This window comes from Haliotis rubra, unplaced genomic scaffold (genome assembly GCF_003918875.1).
Source record: "Haliotis rubra isolate DU_JTF1 unplaced genomic scaffold, ASM391887v1 Scf853, whole genome shotgun sequence".
NCBI lineage: Eukaryota > Metazoa > Mollusca > Gastropoda > Lepetellida > Haliotidae > Haliotis > Haliotis rubra.
Window position 1 is genome coordinate 88276 of NW_025767583.1, and position 26434 is coordinate 114709.

The 26434-nt window shown below is 40.1% G+C and overlaps 1 protein-coding gene across 1 annotated transcript in view; it reads left to right on the forward strand.

Moving 5' to 3' along the window:
• LOC124262764 overlaps window positions 1-23281 on the forward strand; it is a 42690-nt gene extending 19409 nt beyond the window's left edge. Inside the window, exons 12-21 of the mRNA XM_046697308.1 lie at window positions 15951-16130; window positions 16641-16785; window positions 16891-17102; window positions 17861-17924; window positions 19153-19337; window positions 19620-19716; window positions 20121-20305; window positions 20660-20857; window positions 21363-21553; window positions 22709-23281. Coding sequence (XP_046553264.1) covers window positions 15951-16130; window positions 16641-16785; window positions 16891-17102; window positions 17861-17924; window positions 19153-19337; window positions 19620-19716; window positions 20121-20305; window positions 20660-20857; window positions 21363-21553; window positions 22709-22984 — 1733 coding nt within the window. The 3' untranslated portion in view covers window positions 22985-23281. The remainder of the gene's footprint in view (window positions 1-15950; window positions 16131-16640; window positions 16786-16890; window positions 17103-17860; window positions 17925-19152; window positions 19338-19619; window positions 19717-20120; window positions 20306-20659; window positions 20858-21362; window positions 21554-22708) is intronic.
• Window positions 23282-26434: the final 3153 nt, after the last annotated feature.

Sequence of the window (26434 nt, forward strand, 5' to 3'; positions counted from 1 at the left end):
AAATGTGATGTTGCATTGCTGTACTTTACCCGTCTGAGAAGTCCTTCTCAAAAGATATATATTCCGTTGTTTGGAGCAGGCCTATATGACTATTACGCCCCAGTGCTGCCAAACAACTCGCAGACCTTAAGTCCGACATAGACGCAGACCTCGCATGTTCAAGTTCACATCTGATAGGGGCCGAAAATATTGATTCCGACATGAATGCAATATCTCATTAAGTTATTGTTTTCCTAAGTAAGTGGAGTGCCTTTACAACATTGGAGATAAATGTATCGCTGTCCTTCTGATATTCCCCCGAACGGAAGCTCTACCCATTTTAGGTACAATCTGTATGTTACAAATAGTAGGGAATAGTCTTAAGACTTTTCAACTTTGACCAGGATTCTTCGAACTTGTAACAGTCGCTTAAGAAGATCAAAAGAGAAAGGGGTAGTGCGCGATGTACTAGCGACGCAAGTGCTTCTCCATCACACATATAATAGTATAGATACCCAGTGAATAGTGATAGCGTTGAAGCAACTTTTTAAAATTTACGACAGACACTATCAACTGCAGTAGTACTGCCACACCCAGCATCGTATTTATCACTCTCTTACATAAGGTAAAATATCACAGGGTTGTCATGGTAACAATAATTTGACATAATATTTATTGTCTTACTCTTTAACCAGCGATTAGAATTGAAATCAGTTTTGAGGTCAGCATGCTAAGAGAAAAGAAGCTGTAAAACGAAAAGTATTGTGATCGAATGTATTGGCCTTTGTAAAAGCAAGTTTTAAGCCACCTACATAAAAACCTGTTAATCCGTGGCATGATTCTAACCATATCATGAGCATGCCGCGTCAACAAGACATGCAAACGCACGAAAATTGCAATATGGGCCCCTGCACCAATGATTCTCCGTGACCTGGACTCACATGTGATTGAGCGTATGTAGGGACGTAGTCTGTCATACAGACCCTGAAGTAAATATATCCAAGCCCACGCAAGTCTAGAAAATGTGGCAAGTGTAGATTTCCACAGCTTCAGGAGAATGTCTCAGGGCTCCTTTTTATTATATTTTTCTTTATTACTATGAACATTTTTTCTGTAAAATATGTTGAGTTCAGAGACTAGTTGTTAGTCTAGTAGGGACGGGTAGAAGACAAAAGACAAAATGAATACTCGTGCTGTTATACTTTTGAATTATATGTAAACATTCGTTCTTGTTACGGTATAAATGTATACTTTCCAGTTTCAACCAAAGGTACATTCGAAAGATATCGAAATCTAGGTTAAGCTATTTGAATCATATTTACAATTAAAAGACCCAAACAATGGTCTGTTGTCCACATTTTGGGTTTTCCATATCTTGTCCCAGTCTGTCTCAGTCAGAGAACGATATATTTCCCCCTCTGTCCTGCCCTTACTGTAATATGTATACTGCAATACTGTATATGTTGCATATATACTACAAAATGTATTATGTATAGGAGAAAGTTCGAGTATCTGTCCATTAGCTTTCAGGAATGGACAGATACTCGGACTTTCTCCAATTAAAATACACCCACACCTAACGGGGAACACAATGCAGATCAATGAACACCAAATATTTGTTTCAGTTAAAACTTAATAAACCATTTTAAAAAAAAAATATCCGCTTGTATTCGTTAAAAATATTAAATCAACTCTCTCCTTAGTGGAGACCCTCTATGCGTCAAAGAACGGGCTGCCACTTTTCACGTGCGTTGTATGCGTGTAAACCCGTATGTCTCCGTTACTTCACCAAATGAAATAACTCGCACGTGCTTTGTATCCGTGTTAACCCGTATGTCTCCATTACGTCAGCAAATGTCATACCTTGCACGTTTGGTTTGTATACACCCGTATGTGTCCATTACTTTTATAATGGTATAAAATGCACGTGATTTTGTGCGCGAAAACCCGCATGTCTCCATTACTTGAAGCACGTGTCAGAAGACAGTAGTAAGGATGGACATCGATAGCTCAGATGATGATGGAATGTTTTTGACCCAGTCAACATACACAACGCAACATTCGGATATATCTTCAGATGAAACTGCTGATAAAGTTATTGTTGGTGACGTTTTGGAGGGTTTTGGTGACAAAATCACTCAGTCGGATGACGAGTTAGTGGCGTCTTGTATAGTCGCTGAGAAGCAATCAACGTATGAAACTACGTATGAAACTGACAAGATGGGAGGGAACACGTCGGAGACGTCGGTTACCCACAGTGGCAGTCGTTTTCACGAGCCCGTTCCTGACAGCATACTGAATAATCGACAAACAAAAAAGTAAGTACATGTTCATTTCGGATGTTTACTTTGAAATGATAATTCTAGAATTTTTTTGAAAAGCATTAAAAGTAACGCGCACGATAAACTTTGACATTTGTACTTGATTTGTTTTGTATGCTTTCTTCGAACATGAAATGGAATTGGCATTTATAAAGTGATTGTGTTATAATAATTTTCAGAAAGCTTAAGAGATGTTACAACAACATGTCCAGATTCGTTTTGTTAATTCTGTTAGCGATTGTGTTTAACATTTATGACCGTTCTCAGTTTATTGTATGTAGTCAGTTTCGAACACTTTGGAATATTTAAAGTTGAAGTTTAGTATATAGTAGTTTATGATATCATATATTATATATCTTATCATTTGACCTTTCAGGTTTGCCGACAGCACAGTATCAAAAATGAAATGCGCTACAACTTTATTCAGAGAATGGCAAAGTAACAGAAACAAACTAGCAGCGGACACTTCCAGGAACCTAAGCTTCATTATGGTACCACTGGAGGAAATGAGCGTTGACGAACTGAACTATACTATTTCCAGATTTGTTTGTGAGGTGAAGAAGACGGACGGCACTGATTTCCCGTCCGACACGTTATATGGACTTGTGATCTGTCTCCAGTTACACATGGACAGCATTGGCAAAGCCTACAGGTTCTTAACGGATGACACCATTTTGCAAATAAAGAACACCCTGGATAACATGATGAAACGTCGCGCTAAGGATCCATCCAGTAAGCCACCACTTCAAGCCGAAGTGATCACGCCAGAGGAGGAGGAAGTTCTATGGGCAAAAGGCATTCTTGGGAGTGATAACCCTAAGCAATTATTGGATACTATTTTCTACTTGGTTGGGATTAATTTCGCCCTCAGGGGTGGCCAGGAACACCGAAATTTGCGCGTCGGAAGGACTTCTCAGTTTTCGTTATCGTCTGATCAACACGGACGTGTTTTGATCTATACTGAGGACGTCATATCTAAGTCCAATCATGGGGGCCTTAAGCATGGGAAGTGTAAAGCAAAATCTGTGAGGGCCTATGAGAACATTGACAAGCCAGAAAGGTGTTTGGTTGAACTCTTTGAAAAATATTAAACCATAGACCAACAGTCAAAACAGAAAGTGACCCCTTCTACTTGCGACCATTACGAAAACCAATCGGCGACGTATGGTACAGCAGTCAAGTAGTTGGCCGCCATAGTCTAGCTGCTACGGTGTCGACCATTTGCCAAAGAGCTGGATTAACGGGACACAGGACCAACCACTCGAACCACACTCGAACAACAGCCGCCACTCGGTTGTTTGAGGCTGGTGTTGACGAGCAATTGATATGCAAGGTAACTGGGCACCGGTCAAGCGCAGTGAGGAGCTATTAGCGTACCACCTCGGCTCAATAAAGGAAGTTGAGTTCTCTTCTGCAAGGTCATGCTTCAGTTCCTGGTTCAGCCAGTTCCACCGCTTGTTCTAGTACTGACATAGATAAGTCTGACGACAGTGAAAAAGCATTTCTGTTACTGTTAGTGTGAATGTCAACTAACTGTAATTACTGGGAAAAAACATCAAATTAAACGATAAACTGTAACGTTGTGTTTGTTCCATTTTGGTAATGAGTAATATGTTAGTAATGGTGACTTTTTTCAGGGAAAGTCTCCATTACTGAAAGGTAATGGACAGATTTGCAATGACCAAGCAGAGCAGGTGTATTTTAAGCATGTATCTAATGCTATGCTAAGCAACGTCCACTCGTATTCAAGATTACACCTGGTTAGAGATGCAAACAAATGTGTATTCGTATGTGCATTTTAATGAAATGAGGAAACAAGCAAGCAAGATCAAAGTATGCATACAAATCAAGTTGGTACACTGGGACTCGTTATCATCGGAGGAAGGTAACAGTTTACCTGTATGGACGATCTATTATAAGTACGTGTTGTCTGTCTGTAGTAGACAGACCCGTTACATAGCATGTAGAGCACGGACACACTCCTCGTGCATCCCACACACTCACGTGCACGTGCTTCACAACATTCGCAGCGCGTTCACCGTTAACATCTAGCGGTGAGTGTCACTGACTGAAGATGTGAAGGGAGGCGTTGACAACTTCATGAGCGCATATTATCATATTTATCTAAAGCATATAAATTGTTCATTATATCACATGTGAAGCTCTGCAAAAGCGCAATGTTACTGTAAACAACACAGTTTTATGCACAGTTATACTGATGTTAACATATGTAAAGCATGGAGTCATGATGACTATCGACAGTGACTGTTCATGAGATCGTGCAAGGGCATTATGGGTATTTCAAACAAGTTATCTCATGACTGTAATAGTATTCATTTGTCCTGACTCAGACTTATCACCACCTTGAGTTTAGTAGACTCGCACACTTCATCGAAGTGCTGTTGGCCACCTTTCTCGCCGTCCCGTCCAGCATCTTTATGAGGATGCATGACCCCACTGGTCAGCCATGATGCCTCAACTTTCTTAACCAAGACAAGTTGGCGGTCCCATCGAGCTAGCGCTGCTCGGGGTCCGGTAAGATCTTCACTGATAATACTTCGTGTCAGCTGACGAGTTATGCGTTCTCCCAAGGTCCTCATATAGCTTCCCATCTCGATTACCATTTGTGAATCTTAAATCTGAATCTTATATGTTTTATTCAGAATGGTTGTATTGTATTCTCTCTTCAGAAACAGCTTTAAAAAGGAAGCAATAAACATATGTTTTTCTATGGTAATGCTAGAAAATAAAATTTTATATATACACATATTTCACTTTCTGAATGAAAGCATGTATGAAATTATCTGCTGTGTCCATATATGAAAACAACCATAGGAATATGGTTGTCCTGGTCACGTGTCCTCGTTGATCAGAGAGGGTCGGTTTGCTTGCCTAGTGGTTAAAGCGTTCTCTCGTTGATCCAGGTTCAGTTTCCCACATTTGCATAATGTGTGAGGACACCTCCGCCCCGCGATATCGCTGGATATTGCTAAAAAATGCGCAAGCCATACTCACTCACTCGTTGATTACAGAGTAACAGCAGGCTACGAGATTCCTTCTTATCGTTCATTTGCATATCTCCTTAAAGGCCTTATAACTCTTTAACCTTGCACGAAAACGCAGTTAGGTGATATCAGCTTTTACTGACATTATTGTAACATGCAATTTGTATGTGTCTCTGTATGGTTCATACAGGGACATGGGCGACTTCAAAATAGTCGGGGCTGCATGAAATACATGGACAGTGTCGGTTATAATGGAGTGAGTGGGTGAGTTTAGCTTTACCCGCTTTTAGCAATATTCCGGCAATATCACGGCGGGGGACACCTAAAATGGGATTCACACATTGTACCCATTGGGGGAATCGAACCCGGGTTTTCGGCGTGACGAGCGAATGCTTTAACCACTTGGCTACCCCACCGACCCTATAATGGTTGAACGTTTGTCAAGTTATGTTTATCAATAATACCATTTGCAAGGCATGAATGTACTTGACTTTCATACTCATAGGCATATAATAGATTTGAGATTGGTCGACCCATTTCGATCGTGATTAAAAAGTCATTACTGCAATATTTACACTAGTCCTTCAGGTTCAATAGCTGTCTTTGAAACACAGAATGTATTCCAAGCTGATTTGCTTTTCAGTCACTTCACGTCCCACGCCCAGCGATGACATTGGCATTATGCGATTTACACTAGTCGTGCATGTTAAATAGCTGTCTTTAAAACACATAATGTATTCCGCGCTGATTTGCTTTTCAGTCACTTCACGTCCCACGCCCAGCGATGACATTGGCATTATGTGATCTGACAACGGAAAACAAATGGAAGTTCTTGTGTCGTATATCTCACAAAGCGAGAGCTTGTAGTGAACGCCTGTGTTTGTTCGTGCTGGTCTTTCCTTTGTGGTTATATCTGAACATGACGGGAACATGAATCTAATCAATGCCCTGTATGGTGTTTATGCATAAATCCATGTTGAGTCACTCACTCAACAACGCTAGGATTAAAAAACTCTTGTTACCTTGATCGCGCAATGAATATCGAAGATATTCAGTCGCAGATGATAGTGTGAAGACATTCGTGTTGAACATGTAACGGATATTACTTCATACGCGCATCACCTCCTGTACAAACTGACAGAGAACGGCTCTCTATGAACGGTTATATGTTCATGACAACTAGTACTGTCTCTTACAGTAACATGTAGAGTTTCAAGTTCGGGTTTAGTACTACGGAAGCGTAGTAGGGCCACGGTGAAAAAATGTTTGGTCTCACTGTCTCCTACATAGGACTTAATATCTCCTACGTAGCACTTAATATATCCTACGTAAGACATATTTTCTCCTACGTAGGCCATAGGACGTAGGACATATTTTCCCCTACGTAGTACTTAATATCTCGTATATACGTAGGAGATGAGCGATATATTAATAGACATTAATCTGAAATGGTCGACTTAAATCCCTAGACACGCAAACAATCAGTCCCTGATGCATATAATTTATGTATAGTTATATAGTTTTTCTACTGGAGTATATCATCCGAGTATTTATGGTGCTGCACATCCACGTGTCTGAGTGGGGTATTCATGCTTCACTGCGGCATGGTATCTCAGTGGGCTAGCACTATAAAACCAGCTTCAGTCTGGGCTAGTACAAGCAGCCGCACATACCCGTACACAAGCATGCACGTCGTCATATGAGCGAAATATTCTCAAGCACAACGTTAAACCCAAATTTCACCTCACCTCACCTCCACGTGACCTGGGGCGGTGGGGTAGCCTAGTGGTTAAGGCGTTTGCTCGTCACGCCGAAGACCCGGGTTCGATTCCCCACATGGGTACAATGTGTTAAGCCCATCTCTGGTGTCCCCCGCCGTGATATTGCTGGAATATTGCTAAAAGCGGCGTAAAACCAAACTCACTCACTCACTCCACGTGACCTCATTATTCTTATTGCCAAAAGAGCCTGACAAAGAAAGCAGTGTTACGCAAGCTAACACGTCTTATTCAGATGCACTCGCTCTTGCTACCGTCTTGTCTGCGGTACTGGCAAATCTTGTGAGGTGCATGTTTCGAGGGATTAAAAAGGTTCAGTGGTCAACAAAGGGCGATGGGGTGCCTCTTTGTCCTCTCAAGTGTCCCTAGCTGTCCCAGGAGAATAGCACTTTATCTCTCGTAGAGCTCAGCCAAATATGCCACACGTACCAACTCGTAATTTATAAAATCTATTCAGCTCACTACTTTTATTAAAATACTTATTGACAGTGCATAATTGGAAAATTATTGCACTGCATGTGACCTTTCTTAATAGTCTCACAGTGCCTGAACCATGTTATTTCTCCTTCCGCTCAGCCTTTGCTGTAATAACGCCATACACCTTTAAGTTGTCCACATTTGTTTCACTAGCGCAAAAGTATGCGACAACAAACAATGTCATATCAAATTATATACTCTGTGAGACATGAATTGAAAAATAGTTTTTTTTGTGTAGCAATAATGACCCGATAGCACGTGTGGGCGTTCTCTGAGTATACCACAGGCACGTTGGACCTCCGTGCCTTTTTTTAAATTCGCCTTGATTGTCCTGTTTAAACTGACGATCGATGAACTCAGATTGCGAAAGCAAATGTCACACAAGTAAATGTGATGTTGCATTGCTGTACCTTTACCCGTCTGTATAAGTCCTTCTCAAAAGATATATATTCCGTTGTTTGGAGCAGGCCTATATGACTATTACGCCCCAGTGCTGCTAAACAACTTAAGTCCGACATAGAGACCTCGCATGTTCAAGTTCACATCTGATAGGGCCCGAAAATATTAATTCCGACATGAATGCAATATCTCATTAAGCTATTGTTTTCCTAAGTAAGTGGAGTGCCTTCTACAACGTTGGAGATAAGTGTATCGCTGTCCTTCTGATATTCCCCCGAACGGAAGCTCTGCCGATTTTAGGTGAAAGATCGCAGTATGTATCATCATAAACGGGCGAAGATAAAGGTACATGTCATTCATCCCCATATTATATCCCTTCCATAGACAAGGGGCATCATTGTTACAGGTAGGCCGGTTTCACGCTACATACATGTATTCAGATTATTGAGAAAACTAGCGACGCAAGTTCTTTTCCATCACACATATAATTGTATAGATACCCAGTGATTAGTGATAACAACACATGCAAACGCACGAGAATTGCAATACGGGCTCCTGCACCAATGATTTTCCGTGACCTGGACACACATGTGATTGAGCGTATGTAGGGACGTAGTCTGTCATACAGACCCTGAAGCAAATATATCCAAGCCCACGCAAGTCTAGAAAATGTGGCAAGTGTAGATTTCCACAGCTTCAGGAGAATGTCTCAGGGCTCCTTTTTATTATATTTTTCTTTATTACTATGAACTTATATTCTGTAAAATATGTTGAGTTCAGAGACTAGTTGTTAGTCTAGTAGGGACGGGTAGAAGACAAAAGACAAAATGAATACTCGTGCTGTTATACCTTTTAATTATATTTTAAGGATATTGAAAGTTAGGCTAGTGATATTGTTTATGTTTATTGTTATTCACTGTTCCCAAACACCAAGTAAGTGGGATACTGAGTCTGTGTACTCCAGGAGAGCGATGGTGCCAGTGAGTAGCCTGCACTTGGTTCGCAGCAAGCCCTGGTCAACTGCTACATAGCGACGTCTCCTTGCTGGTTCACGTGGGTGACCTCTCTACTGTGTCAGTCTCACTTCGGTCCTGGACTGCTCAAGCTTGATCAGCTTCACAAAGTCAAATATGTTCTGGTGACACTTGGATAACGAGTGGAGCCTGTTATGCCATCCTTCTACGTGGTTGTTTGTTCGATGTCCATCATTGGTGAGGTGGTTCGATTCTTCTTTTGTACATGGCGTACCCTCCACCCAAGTTGATGTAGGGTGGTGCTTCATGGTTGTGTCCAGATCCAATCTTCAGTAGGCGATCATCTTGTGTGTGAATGGATCCTTTACAGCGTGGTACTGTACATGTCCAGTAGCAGATGTCATCTACCTGTCGGTTGACTTTAAACTTATGTCCTGCATAGTATGAAGATCTGCCGTCACGAGCATTGGGAAGGTATCTGACATTAACTTGTGCATTCGCCATAGCTATGTAGATATGGATATAGCTACAAACATACATACTTACAGCAAGTTTCTTCCTTCTCATGTTAGTTGGAGAAGGAAACTGAATAATATACACTTCTTGTAAATACTCCTCCAGTAATAATAGGTCTAATCTATAGCAAGTTTCGTCCTTCTCATGTTAGTTGGAGAAGGAAACTGAATAATATCCACTTCATGTAAATACTCCCCCAGTAATAATAGATCTAAGCTTATTAAGATTAACAGTAAGTGCTTTCATCTATCCAACCTTAATGTTTTCACAATAGACAAGTCTCGTTACTAAACTAACCCTAACAGAGTGACCCCTGTCCACTGATCAGTGGCCTCTCCCACTCTTGTTTCACGCCCCAATTACCTCATTCATTATGTGATGTGGGCAAACTGTAATTAGGTCTTGTGGGATTTATTAGGTGTGAATTTTAGGCCTCGCGGACTGTAACCACGCTAATTAGGGGAAGGGTCCTGTACCATGCATGTTTGTGAAATATCTATGGTGCCTTACATGAAGTTGTTTTGTGTGTTTGTTTTTTTTGTTTTCTTATTTTTAATGATCCAAGCAAGTCTAGCTATGTATGGCGTTAAGTGACTGCTTGAAGAAAGGCTTCATTACAAATTTATTTGGTAAATATATGCATTTCACTGACTCAGTCATATTGTCATATTGGAAAACACATGGCAACCTATACTTCATTGTGACTATGATTAAGGCATCATTGTAAAACACAAGGGTTATTTCCTTCGCGTTAACTGACAGGTTTCGGTGTCAAATATTTGGAACTCCGGCCAAAGGTGATGTCATGCTGTCTGGAAATATGGCCTTTATGTAATGCTTTGCTTGAAATTAATGATAAGTAATTGTTAAATGTACATATGGTGTTTTTAAAGGATAATCTCAGCTGACTCAGATGCTTTGCAGATGTTTTCCCCACTCGTTCCATACCCGAGAAAATAATTTCTATATATGTCTGTAAGAAAATACTGTAAAGAAATACTGTTAGTCTGTGAATCTTCCAAATTACTTGGTCTTTTTTCCATTGAACATCTGCACACTAGACTGATACTTTAAAACTGGTATATGCATATTGTTTGCAATTTTTCCATTTATTTAGCAATTTTCAGTTTCTATTTCCTGGAAATTCTGTACGAAGGTACATTTAACAGTTTCACTCGATTCCATTAACGCATACAGACAATACGTTTCGGCACTTGATATATTAATAAGTAAACATTCATTCCATGATATCGGGATGCCAAAATGATTAACATAATTATGTAATGTATAACAAATCAGAGAGCAAAAAGCAAAAATGAAAACGCATGAGTAACAAATGCTGTCAGGTGGTAAACTTCCAGTAATTATCGAAAATGCGTAGTTACCTAAGCTTATGAACTAATTGTAATCGCAAGACTTTTCTATAATCTACCCTAGAACTGGAATCACAATAGGTGTACACTTATGTATATTCCGTCGGGGAACTGACATTTTAGAAAAAGTCCGTATGGGATAATATCTTGATTCCGAATAAAAAAAAGGTTATACCAAGTACGTATGTGCATGTTTACACATTTACAACAGTAATTTACACAGGGAATCATTACTACATTGTAATCGTCATTTTTGAAAGAATAGATATAAGATTTGTGCAGCTATGATGAGTCTGATAACTCATACAAGTGTGCACTATAATTAGGGACCTACTGTCTGTGTTTTATTGCAATAAGCAGTCTCTCCTTGCATGTTATATATAAGAAGTGTACCTAAGATCAGTTGTTTAAACTGTAATGTAATTTCCATTACAAGCAGTATAAACGGTATTACCTACTGACCAGCTGCATAAAGGCTTATCAGTACCCCACCGCCATCACCCCACACCATCAAACACCTCTCCCTCTCACACACATGCACACACACACACTCCTTAACATACATATCGCTCTAGCCCATAGACCCAATATTTGAACCATCTAAACAGACATCATGTGTATGTCAAGAGAGGCAGGCACGTTAATAGTGGTGCTCAGTCATGGGTTTCACTTCGCCATATGTTTCTAATGATCTCCGTGCATTATGGCGTGGTCCGACGCGCTAACGAACCCGGTGTGAAAGTTACATTACAGAACCATTGAAATACATGTTAAAGTAGTGTTAATCTTGTTACAGTATATTTATCCATTACCAACCATTTACGCGAGGAATAAATATATGGCAAACCTAACCCTGGTCATACGAGATTTCAAAGGTATTAAAATGTATGTCCTACAATCACAGCATTTACATATGTTACACATGCTAGAAAACACATGAAAACAGTGGCCAGATTTACACACCTGTGAAATACATGTAAATACAGAGTTGAGTGTTCGTTAAATTTAACTCCCTTTTAAACGTGTGTAAATCTGACAGCCAGATGACACGTAGATTTCCAACGTTGTTCATGTGGCCGCCGGATGAAACGTATATTTCCTAACGTGAGTAAATTTGGGCAATACAGTCATTTTGCGTGGTGAATGTGTATAGACAAAGCGTAAATGCCTGGCAGATAAGATGGAGCAAGTGTATATCCAAGCATAATCCGGATAAGGTTTTTGTATGGGAATAACAATTACTTTGCACCTTTAAGGTCGAAAGTGTCTACATGCCCGGATTTCATCAAATATGAATAGACGAGTTTCTAGAGATGGTAAGTTCGTCAAGAGCTAATAGTAGATGCTGTCATGAGCTTGCCTGAGGGGAGTATGGATTCCCACCTTTTGTGGATCATGTCATTGGTATAAGTGAATTGATTCTTGAGACATCATTTTGCCAAGATATTAGCGTTTACTATGTTTAAATGTATGCCATGCATTAGCATTTAAAATTTTGAACCTATTTAAATTATGGACCATAGGATGACAACGGTTATTCTTTTCCGCTCTCTCCCTTGCCTTCCTAGCTTGTTTGCAGTTGTCGTTGAACCATGGTTCACGTATGGTGAACTGCAGAGGACTAAATGATCAGGAATCCCAATGAAACGTTTAGGTTTAAGTGTGTCTCTACAAAGTGTACTGTATAAAGACCTGTTTGCCTTTATAAGGTTTAATCACGATGATGGAGAAACATCAAATGGTGTTTCAGGTTGTAGAATGGTACGAAACTTAGCACTTCCACAGATGTCATTGTAGACTGAATTCACTAAACAGCTTTGCGCCTGAAATGGACAAATCAAGAGAAGAGCATGTGCTGGTTCCAGGATGTAAATATCTTTTAGAATTATCATTCAAAATACATATTTCATTTGCGGACAGAAATTTTCCAAAGTCTTTCCCCGACTGCTGGTCACAACACCAGGTGTGAGTACTAGCCCAAGGAGGATTACGTGCGTTCAGAACGCCCATAATAATACAAGGCTTTCGAAACTGGTCATATAGGGTTTGAAAATCATTCTGCTGAAGAGAATAGGATGGAGGAATATAAAAAGAGCACAAAGTGAAAACAATGTGCATGGTTATACAAACGGTTAGGTCCCGTAAGTCCGACCTTTGGATGGGTGTAAAAACAAACTCGTCGGTTTGGATGGGTATGTCGTTTAGGTCGACTAGTTCTAGACAATGGGCAGTCAATGTTTTTACAACGGCACAGTTAATGCTAAAATGTTCACCGGGAAAATAACTGAATAAGGATCACGCTGTAAAATATCATTTTTATTTGTGCAGTAATTTATATTATCTAGATGATAAATAATACATATACATAAAACATAGTATATACCTAAAAAGGTTATAGCACTAAAATAAGAAACTTTGAACATTATTGATAAATTGTTGATAACTGTCTTGAAATGAAATAACATACAATACATAATCTAACATACATTTTGCAAACATAGCTTATAGCACAACAATATACCGGAAACTAGAATCAATAGTTAGCAACTTCACAGAATAGGACTCACTGTCCAGGTGCTTCATCAATGACAGGTCATTATTTGACAGTCTGAACTTCAAGGTGTCCAATCGTCTCTCCAAATCTCTGCATTTCTTCTTTTTGGGGTCTGTCTTTGCTTCGTTCAGTCCTTGTTCATTCCTTGTTCATCTGCCAAGAGCTTGGCTACCTGGAACAGGTTGGGATATGCTCCACGAGATTTATTCTCCCTTTTTCCTCTTGTTTACAATGTATATTTGCACATAAGTATCTTCCACCACGAGAAGTCGGAAGATGCTTGTAGTCTAATTTGCCATAACGGACGTTGTGGAAATGATGATGAAAACTGTCATTTCCAACATTCTTATAGCATGCCCGTTTATTTAATAAATTGAATTAAGAGATTCACTCACTATCTGGTACAGATGCCATATTTCGTTTCCTGAGTGAACACATTTCACATTTTGTTGAATACCAGTATCTTAATCCATAAAAACAACAATGTTGTCACATCATCAAACATCAAAGAATTTTTACCTCGACACAAAGATCGAACTTACGGGACCACCCCGTACAAACAACACAGCTGGAAGAGACGTATTGAGAGACAGGACTATGGATAATGCCCTGCTTCACCAAAATTAAAGAACCTCCAGTGGCTCTAGCCCCTAGAGGTGAACAGAATTATAAGAATCACATTGTCAGGTTTTCAGTTGATCTGTCTATTTTTAAGCATGTTTCCTGTAAACAAAATGCTGATCTTGTGATAATGATTGCAATAATTGTTCGGAAGTCCCCTGCAGTTCCACTGTATTACATGATTATAACCCTTTATGGTGCATCAACGGGTGATAGTGATCGTGATGGACTTCTACTCCTGAGTAGAAACTGGAGGGCTGATCATGACCTCCCTGTCCAAAGGTTCAAATCAATTTTGAACCTTAGCAGAGGTTGGGAACGAAAGCCCCTCCAAGTGTTGGAGAGCACTGACTTCTCATGTGTTTGTTTTCCGTTCGCTCTGAACTGATTTTTTTTCACGTTACATTTTCGGATTCTGAGTGTTGTGGCAGTGGGACAGGTGTTTGCGTTTCGGAAACTGATGTATCCGGCTCTATAGAAATGTGTTCAGAAAGATCTGATCATCATTTTCCCAACTGATGGACGTTTGGCAGTGTGTCGGAACTCTTGTAACCTTGATAACAGCTGAAGGAGGAAAGTGCAGGTATTCACGGGAATACCTGTGATCGTGTGTCAACAAGGACCACGTTACAGCGAATGCCAGCCTGTAATATCAGGCTTACAGAGATGCTATACCTCAGCAAATAAAGACGTGAACAGCTTCGAGATTGGCCCATGAGACACTGCCTTCTGGCATAGGACTCCAGGCAAACTTGATACTGTCAATAGAAGTTGCGCAATATTCAGTGTCAAAATCCAAAGCAAACCAATATCAACACGAACGTTTCCCTGCACAGGGCATGGCATGACCAGCCGATTGACAGAACTGGGCCCACTTTCCCACCCGCCAAGGTGAAGTCAAGGTCGAAGTGGTGTGTTGCGCAAAAGGAACACGGCTGCTGTCTCCTGTGCCCTCGACCACCAGAATCCCGTCTCAACCAACACAGGGGCGCAACCCACGACAAAGCGGTTGCCTAATTCAGTCGCCTCTTTCGACCAGCAGTGGGGTGCTGAGGACCTATTCCATACGTTACCCAGCACTCACCACGAGGAGTTTGTTCTTTGCTCCTGGCAAGTACCTTTCTTGTGGGGAGTCTGGTTTATCTTGGAGCCAGGGATTTGGTGTGTACAATATCACTCTCTGTGCGAGTTTAGGAATCCAGTAACAGTAATCACGTGAGTTTCCTAAGAGTGAGTGAGTTTTGTTTTACGCCGCACTCAGCAATATTCCAGCTATATGAAGGCTGTCTGTAAATAATCTAGCCTGGACCAGACAATCTAGTGACCCACAGCATGAGCATCGATCTGTGCAATTAGGAACCGATGACATGTGGCAACCAAGTCAGCAAGCCTGACCACCCGATCCCGTTAGTCGCCTCTTACGCCAAGCACAGTCGCCTTTTGTGGCAAGCATGGGTTGCTGAAGACCTATTCTACCCCGAACCTTCACGGGTCAGTTTCCTAAAAAAACATTGTATGGAAACGGTACGGCATATATATTTTTTCTTCGGGATTACGTTTGCATATATGTTTCGTTTGAGTGTTATGTGTTTACCACTCACAGTCCATATCTAAGCAACATAACATCCTTTGTCACATGTTTTTCTCAGTGCGAACTTAGGAATCCAGTAAAACATTAATGAATGGATGTTTCCAAATTTCAGATTCAAAGGTAGAGGTCTTCTTGCTTATGTTAAACGTGTCTTGAAAGTATACGTTCTACGAATACTATTATCACATATGGTTCCCAAGCTAGATTATATCGAAATGGTTCTGCATATATATGTTGCTTCAGGGTAACCTTTGCATATATTTTTGGTTTCAGGAAAGCAATAAAGTGTTATATGTTTTATGTTTACTCACTAACAATCCATATCCCGTAAGTATGAATGCCATCTTTGTATCCTCCTGTAGCCACCAACACCGTTGACAACACGACCTTTGACAGACTGGGTTCCCTGTGCGTCTGTTCTGGATTCGACTATGTCAGCATCAACAGAGACCTCGCTGTTGTTCACGTTGCGATGAAGGAGAATGGCGTGATGAACATGAGTACTGAAAGAGCAATGTTTGAAGAACTTATAGCTGACGATGGTAAAGGTTGATGCATGTTATTACTGATGATTGGGCTTTTTTTTTTTAAATTGTCAAATATTTTCTTAATGTTTTAGCCGTTTGTCCTCTAGAATACGTTTGATGGTTGGTTCAACAGGTTGGTTGTTGTTTTACGTCGCACTCGAGTCTGGGCCAGACAATGCAGTGATCAAAAGCATAATCGTCGATCTGTGCAATTGAGATACGATGCCATATATCAACGAAGTCAGTGAGACTGACCACCCGATCCTGTTTGTTGCCTCTTACTCGATGCTCATGGTGTTGATCATTGAATTGTCTGGTTGAGACTCGGTTATTTACAGATCGCCGCGATATGGCTGGAATACTGCTGAGTGTTAAAACAACAAACGGCGTTAAACAACAAACCAACCAACAACGATGTTACAAAGTAGACATATCTCATGCCATACATTAATGTGTCCACACATTATGACAGACATTGTTAGAAATATTTGTATTTTTTAATGTTTGTATTTTAATATCTCACAGGGGATGACGATAGATTCCAAAGGTGTGCGTTAGAGGCCCCTACTCTGAATGTAGGCGACACCGTACCATCCGGAGAAAGCGTGGATGAAGCATGTGGGCCTCCTCAAGGTGCTCTGAGCAGGTTGAACTCAGAAGATATGCAAAGGTATGAAAATACAACACTGCAGAGCTTCTGACTACCCCGTGCTTAAACTGTATACAAGAGAACATGTATATTCTGTACACTAATAATTCCGATGTTCTGTTCTAGGCTGTATCACTACGATAGGAATGATGCTGTGTTCAGGCCTGAGGGGAGTTCCAGCAGTGTTTGTGGATTCTCCACCCGAAGATGTAGAACACCATGTCTGCCCTCCATGAACCAAACAGAACCTTGGTCATACTGTAGCACCCGGCTAATGACTGCCAGGATGGCGCTCAAACTAAGACAACTCGCTAAACTAGCACACGCAGAAGGCATAGGTAGAGTTATACAGTTACAACAACTTTTGATTTCCCATATTTGAAGACCAATTCTAACCCGAATGTTCACTGGTTGGACATACTACAGAAGACTGGCTATCACAAAACTAAATTGTTTTAATATTGTCACTCATAATCAAGACGAACAATACGTTGACAAAGACGAAGGATAGGTTGAGTTCAAACTTCTTTAGTTGGTTCCTCAAAACATGACATTCAAGTATACATGAATGGGGTGAGCGGAGTTCCAGCTCAACCCCAGGGCGTTTCCTACGCGCGGCATTATCCTGCTCGCGGTCGTCCCTACAAAGACAGTCGAAATACCGGACTCTTAACAGTAAAGCTATGGACATATATATAGTTATAAACAACAATGGACAGGCGAAAACTCAACAATGGACAGATAGAGAAACAATGGCACTTCCTTGTACAGTTGATGTGATGGCAGATGACCACTTCATGCCATAAATGCCATATACAATAATTAATGACAGTGACAGTATGGTACATGGTGGCTGACAAGACAATGTACAATGCGGTAGCGATAAGGATTAAGAATGCAGATTAAATAATTACGATTAAGTCTCACATGACTTAGTTACATAGTTTTTGGTCTTTCAAATATTTGGACGATGGTTTTCCAGAATTAGACCCTATCACAATATTATATTGGAAATGTGAGGCAATGAGAGAAATTAATTGAAGATTACTGTAGAAATACATGTATATGTATGTTCCGTGTTTATATGGTATTGCAGGCGTGAACGTTGAAAGGGCATTTACTGAGCAGTCAGACACGCCACCGCACTTCAGTGAAGGAAGGTATTTATCAATGACATTCATTTTCCATGAACTACTTCATCTGTTCAATAATACAATTTCCTGGAACTTCATCTCTCATATCCAATGTTAATTATGTACATAGTTTTAACTGTACACACGAACTATTCGTACCCTTGGTAAAGTCACCTCCTCTCACTTTGAAATCCATTTCGGTATATCGGTTTAAAGTTAAGACAGTGAGTGTGGATGTGTGGTACAGAATATTAGGCTTGGATAATAGGTAGGTCATTGAGTTAGTCAACATCTATGTGAATAGTACATCCTTAGCTTTCAAGAAATACGTAAACATATCCTAGTGTGAGTGAGTTCTAGTCACATCGGCAGTATTTCAGCCATATCAAGACTAATAGTTGTTACAAATGCATGATAAACATATTATGAAAACCTGTCGACAAAAGATAGTAAAAAACAATTAGAACATCTCAGAAACAAGCATTGAAACTAGCGTCTATCTCTAAAATTGGCCTTCAATCAGGATAATACAATATACAACACAGACTCGGTATCGCCAGCAACTGAATGTAGATCATCATACTAGACCATGGGGACTTTCAGTACTTTTGCTCCCTGCATGGACCTTTGTATAGTAATGAATTCTGTTATTAAACAGTGATACGTAATATATTTTCAGAGGGCTTCGTCTCACAAGTTCACCGATTTCAAGTTTAAATAGATTGGCAGTTTTGGCTGCATGCTCTGGTTTCGATTTCATGAACCTTTCAAGCCCCCAATTCATCGAAGTGTTTGTCAAGAGTCAGGAAGATTTCATTGGAATACGGGTAGAGTTTTCTCATGAGGACATTGCTAGGCTTGCTGTTGCCCCTCCTCCAAATGAACAAACAGAATATCTTTATCCGGAATCACTAGAACATGAAGCAATATCGCCAAACCTTTTTCTCGGCGTTGACAAAGAGACCTATCTCTCTGAATATTACACCATCCAAGATATGAGCTGTCCAAATAGACATTATTTGAGGGTTGACTCATCACTGCTCATGTGTCTTGATCTTATTTCCGAGGAATATGGCGATAAAGTAGAAATTGTAGAAAGTTCTGGGTATCGTACACAGTCCGTAAACATGGTGAATTTTGACATAAGGCATGAGGAGGAAATGTATAGATTCCAAACAGGTCAGGCCGTTGAGTTGAGGCCACCCCGGTATCGACATAATTCTGAATTAGTTTATTTGGCTAAAACGTTGTTCAGATCCTGTACGCCCTTTCTTAGACAGCAGATGAGGGGTTTAGGTGTCGGGTGTCACCGAGATCGACTGTATGTGGATATCAGACCTCTTCAAGTTTGCAATGAATTAAACTACATCACACTATGGAACACTATGGACACTACCTACTACAGACAGATATTGGACATACAAGAGGAGTTACTTCAGGGTGAGATAAAGATAGAACTACTGGGTGATGTGATGATTCTGTAATAATACAACGTTACAAATATAGGGCCAAAAGTTACCTTTTTTGCTAACACTCGGTGTCATTACTGATAATTCTGGTCCATTCATATAATGAGTGCAGCTATTTTCCCTTTAAACCAAATGGAATGGATTTTGAGAATGGTCAAGACTGAGTATTCTTTTGCATTTTAATACTTTCGAATATTGTTATCATATCATCTCATGCTGCATAAATAATATTTTCAAGCCATTGTTTTCTAAGGTGGTCCTGTTATCCATCCTTTTGACAAAGGGATCTGCGATATTCATCCTCTAGGTACAGTGAAACAATACCTCACCTTCCAGTTTCATCAAAATGGGTATGTAAGACGGAATCATTCCATGTGATATTGACCACAGCATATTAGAAAAACAGAAAATTCAAATTACAAATTTTCAAAATTTCAAACATAAAATTCAAATTACAAATTTTCAAAATTCCGACATAAATTTGGAAAGGAGGTCTTCTCGTCTGATAGTTATTTGTTATGTACGTCATGTCATGACGTATCAGAATAATGTGGAAGCATCAACGTTAATGGGATCACTCCAGGATTGTAATTCTCCTGAGTGGTGCAACAGCGTGTGAATTGTGGCACTCTAGACGACTGGATCATTCTCTTTGTAATTGCCTTCAGCTGAAATGCATATCTAGTGTTTACTTGAAACTGTATTTAAAAGCCATATCTTCACGGTGTTAATGGCCTTTTGAATGTTTCGCCAGACTCTGCTCCACGACAGAGCAGCCAGCATTCTGCAATCAGACTTTACCATTCCGCAAAGAAGAGGCTAGGAAGTTGCAGGAGCGGATGACTTCAGCTGCTGGATTTGGTCGTCTGCCCAGAGCGGACCTCAATCCGGACATACAGAAATGTCTTGTTGAGTTATGCGGGGGATGTCCGGCGACAGGTAACATGTTGTATGTTTTACAACAAAAGTAAACGGCAGGTACATCAAATACTTATACATGTACGTCTTAGCTCAATTATCATGAAGTCCGAGATCAAATAATACCAGTAGTTGTCTGCTGATTGATTTCTCTATTGCAAAATGTAAATGCATAAATCTTAATGTGTTGGGGTTTTTTTGGTCAACGTATAAAAACCAAGTATGCAATTAATTTCTAGTTATCTCCATGTCTTTTATTTTTGTGGTTGTTTACATTCAGAGTCTTCAACAAACTTGTCTCGTTTCTAAGAAGTACACCTCCTTGGGTGGTTTGTTCTGGTAAACTGAACTAGTTGTCACACGTATGCCTTCCAGGTCCGCTGTGGGATGAGAAAGTGAAAGCGTGTTCAGTGGTTGTGGACAAGTTCATCAACCGAGCAACCAGAGCGTTCCCTGATCTGACAGACCGGGCGACCTTCTTTGACACCGAGACGGCAGAGTCCAGCGTCCACTCCCTCGCCTGTCACGATGGCAACATATGTGTTGAAAACATTCAGCTGTACTCTTTGTTCAGTGAGATTTATTTTTACCCGAATATGTGTTTATGTGTGCTAAATAGAAGCGAGATAACATTGTCAATAACTATAAAAATCTTGATTGTTACATTCCAACTATTTCGTGAGCTTGTATAAGCATCAGTACCAGGTACCAGCCTGCAAAGGCAAGTCTACTGTTCACTCAATGTAATACACGGGAACATGTCGATCACATTTCTACTGTAAACCCTTTAACAGATGTAGCAACACCTTGAGGTGGAAGTCGTCCCTGTTGTGATAACGTCTTGTGGATAAATAATGCCAGATTGTGCTTGGATGAACATAGTCTTTGTTGTTTCATTTGGAAACTCAATCAGGATTCCTGGAAACGTTTTTCCTAAAATTAATCCATATTTAATCATTAGAATTCAATAAGTTATGCCTTAAAATTGTTTTCCGTAGGAACATTATTGCATCAAACATTTATATATCATATATCATATGATATGATCTAACTAACTTGTGATATTGCTTGGTTCCAGTGCCGTTGATGACGTCACGATATTCAACAGAGCCTTCGGGCAGTATCGAGGTTTTGATGTTCAGCTCCGAGAAGAATCCGATGCCATTGATGGAACTGGTGGAGCAAGAGATGGCCAACAGGGCCGCGGGCAGGGTTCGAATCTACATAGATCACCAGGAGCATGTGAAAAACTTGAAAGGGATTCTGAAGGTAATCACAAATAGGCAGTACAGAAAACACTTTATAAACAAATTAATCGACAAGTTTGTAAACTGAAATATGCGATATGCATTTTGTAATTCTAATGTTCATAGCAAGACAATAGTTACTATCAACAATTACAAGTCATGACCGAAGTGTCCAAGCACAGATCAACATAACATGAGCTTCACTAAAGGTTTCCTGTCCGTGTTGCAGGCGTTCGTGTATAGTTTGACGTCCAGACTTCACATTAAGAACCTGCGAAGCAACTTAGTGCACCTTTAATTGTAAATTAGTAAATGTAGTTGCAAAACATTAATTTCGGATCATGAGCTGAGTGTAAACTATTATGCCAACTCAGATCATGGGACATGCTCTGCAGTAGCATGCGCCATAAGAGTAGCGTTCATTAGTTGTTCCATGGTGTGTCTGTTTGTTATTATGCTGGACAAAAATAGTTAGGGATATATGTAAATTTTGAAATTATGAATAATGATCTATTCATTCATTGACACACTGATGAAATATCAATCATAAAAATACCAATATCCCTTACTTATTTTCACCAGTATAGTATTATTATAGGATATTTATATAGCGCACATATCCACGCAACTAGTGCTTGCTGAGGGTATTTTCTTCTTCGATCATTGGATGTCAGTCTCAACGGCACATCGTATTATTAATCTCAACTCCCTTGGGAGTATACAAAACAGTATCTGTAACCACGCACAGTGATGTTTCTCACATACTGGGACCGCCTCCTTGGTGTAGTGGTTAGAGCGTCCGCCCGGAGAGCGGAAGGTCGCGGGTTCGATCCCCAACCGCGTCATACCAAAAGACGTTAAAATATGGTACTTGTTGGTCCCTGCCTGGCGCTCGGCATTAATGGGTACAACAAAGACTGGTCGGCTCGGAGTCAGTATAATGTGTCTGAGTGGGGGTATTCATGTTTCACTGCGGCATGGTATCTCAGTGGGCTAGCACATAAAACCAGCTTAAGTCTGGGCTAGTACAAGCAGCCGAACATACACATACACACGCATGCACGTCGTCATATGAGCGAAATATTCTCAAGTACGACGTAAAACCCAATTTCACCTCACCTCACCTCACATACTGTACAAGGAATTTTACGATTTCTTACGGGTATATCTTTCGAAGGTTCTCATGGTCTACAACAAGAACGTATCTGAAGTCGAGTTCCATGTCTATGATGACCTTGACATTGATCTGATAACGGCTGACGTGCAGCGCAACCTGGACGTGTGGGCAGGTGACACGTGTTCCGATCACAGCAGATTCGCAATATCACCCTTCACATTTCACCAGCTGAGTCACTCCCGGAGGAAGAGAAGTCTGGCAAGGAGTCAACACAGGAATGAGGCTCGACAGAAAATATTCGACTGGGAGATGGAGTGGATGATGAAGCTTTTGTAGTCCTTGAAAACATTTTGATTGATTATTGCAGTCAGATTATATTAAATAAGAATCAAACTAAAAGAACAATTTAATGTCAAACTCAAGGACGTGATAACGTTTTACCTGTGTATTCTCAACCCCCTCCTCTTCCTTCTCTTTATTAATGAATTTGCAACAGAGCTCTACCAATCAGGCAACAATGGAATTTTTGTTACTCAAGATATACACGATTTTGTTATTACTAAATTGTTTGCTGATGACATCGTCCTTTTTGCTACCAGTGTAATAGGTCTTCAGCGCCAACTTAATATCCTGGAATCATTCTGTATCAAATGGGGACTACAGCTGAATCTTAACCAAACAAATATCATAGTGTTTCGTAACGGAGGAATTCTGAGACAAACCTGAGTCTATTCTGAAAAATATACTTTTTGTAAAAATCCTCTTAAGGTGGTTACATACTACAAATATCTCGGCATAATATTTTCATCTGGGCTCGTGTTGACAAAAGCCTGTGAAACACTTGCTCAACAAGCAAGTAAAGCCTGCCTCTCTGTTTTCAGACTATTTATCACGTATCAAGAACTAACCTATTCAAGTGCAAGAACTATATTTGAGCGATAAGTGGCACCTATACTACTGTACGGTTTGGAAATATGGGGACATAAATTTTCTGATGGTCCATACTATATATTTCAAACGGTTTCTGTAAAATGGAAAATATGCTGCAAACAAAGCCACACTTGGAGAGCTTGCACGTCATCCAATCTACGTATTAACACAGATTCGAGTAATCAAGTTTCGGTTCAAGATACTCAGTATGAATGAACAACGTTTTCCACTACAGTGCTAAAGAATGCTAAAAACATTTGATGATATGGGTTGATTCTTACTATGCAGAAACGGGTTTTCTCATGTCTGGTTTAAACCAGGGCGCTGCTAACGTTCAGCCATTCATGTATACTTTCGAACAACCATTGAAGGATATTGCCTACCAAACTTGGCACAACGAAATCAACAGCTCCACTTTTCTCAGCCATTATTCACAGTTTAAACATGAACTTTGCCTGGAGTCCTACATAACAGAACTAAAATATAAACATCTGATCCGTGCACTTATCAGGTTTCGTATTTCGAATAACAACAAAATGTCTACAAAGGACCACTCCCTCTGCCGTCAATTTTGCAATCCAAAAACAACCAAGTTATATACTGCACAGCACTATTTTTACCTTATGTTTTTAAAGTAAGATCCCAATACAAATTATGTCCACTGTTTCACGAAATTGCCAAAGTTTGTGACCGTATTATAGGCCATGAGGTCGATATTACGAAAAAACTTCTGTCTGTCTGTCATACATACATACGCACATACATACGTATACACACACATTTACAGAACTTTTTTTCTAGAAATGTCATTGATTGTTTTGTAAACTTTTATATCTGACCAGCACGATTGCACCTATCAACGCCACACATTGACTACATGCATACACTGAATCCGTATATAAGTGAAAAATGGTAAATAAAAAAATTAAAAAAGACGAATGCTATGGATGTCAACTTCTTTATCGTGATGTACACGAAGTTTCTGAATATATTCTTACTCCTTCATCAGGTGAATGAAAGAATTAGGAAACAGACAACTCTATATGTACATGTGAAAACAACAACAGTTGAGATAACAAGGGAAACCAGCAGTTAATTTGCACTCTATGCATACTTGACCGTCATTCTTTCATCCCAAAACAGACCGCCTCCGTGGTGTAGTGGTTAGAGCGTCCGCCCGGAGAGCGGAAGGTCGTGGGTTCGATACCCGACCGCATCATACCAAAAGATGTTAAAATATGGTACTTGTTGGTCCCTGCCTGGCGCTCGGCATTAATGGGTACAACAAAGACTGGTCGGCTCGGAGTCAGTATAATGTGTTTGAGTGGGGTATTCATGTTTAACTGCGGCATGGTATCTCAGTGGGCTAGCGCTATAAAACCAGCTTAAGTCTAGGCTAGTACAATCAACCGCACATACACACGCATGCACGTCGTCATATGAGCGAAATATTCTCAAGCACGACGTTAAACCCAATTTCACCTTACCTCACCTCATCCCAAAACACGTGTGACACGTGTATTGGTCAATTCGACATCGTCCGTGTACGATTCAGACTTCATCGTGCCTTGATTGAACCCAAGTCAATATTACATTTTGTAATATGAGGTTTTATCCAAATGTCAAGTGGCGGTACTGGTTTGGGTTTATGTTGATGCAATCCCTCATAAGGAAGATGAAAGACACATTCATATGCTAGATTGAATGGGTTTGAACGTACCTTAGTTATATACTGAAGCGATAAATTATAACAATGCTGTTTAAGTGAAGGCACGTCAGCCTCCCCCTACAAACTCTCAACTGAAGATGTTCTGAACGCACCAAGACAGTGACACGATCCTTGTTGTGAGGAGGTGTAAATAGAAACAGTAAAGGGTAGATACGTGAGGAAGTAATTAATGATTATACTTTATGCGACGATAACGATGATTCTAGCACCTATTTACATCCTGCCACTAGAACGTATTCTGCACTTGACCTCATTTTATGTCACAGTTTTTTACGGAAAGACATCCTCCAGCTGTCCGGGCCATATCTCACAGGGAAGAACAGTATTTGTACAATGAATCAAGCATAACTGTTAATGCTCCTAATCTGTTGGGTGGACAAGAATACCCCTCAGTGACGTATCGCTATCTGTAGACGATTTTAACATTTTTGTCACGCTAAAAACATACAAGTCATTTAGAGACATCTGCAAGTGTGTTTCAATAAAATCCACGAAGGGTCGCTTGTTAATGGCTTCAACGTAATAATGACATTTCAACGATCTAGTGTGTTTCTCCATATTGTTAAGAAAGTTTGTAAAACTTTCAGTTGTATATATTTCAAACAAAAAGGAAGATTTACAACTTATAAGAAATACTGTTACCAAAAGTTTGACACCTCATTAATGACGCCTTGTATATTTTGAAAAATCCCCTTGGGTTTACTCTTCACAGTGTAAGTTGTTCACTGTTAGGTGTACGATCAAACAGATACACGCGTGAAATGAAACAAAGTTAAAGTTTGTCCTGGTCGTTTAACAATACGGAGTATTTTCAACAAGATTCAATAATATACTGAGTCAAAAAAGAAACTTCACATTCTTTCTTCAGGGCACTATAAAAGAACAAGAGATGGTAAGATGGTTAAATTGTTATTATTTCATTGCTGAGATCTGTGTGATGTACTCGATACACTGACAGTGCCATAATCAGTTCCATTAGGCTACACCGCCGTTCCAAAACTTGGGTATACAGAATGTCAAGTCACAAGAATAAAAATGCGAAATTTCTCAGTTCAATATCGTGTATGGCCGCCCCGCGCATTCACCACTGCCAAACACCGTCTCCTCATCGTCTGCCTGATGCTTGT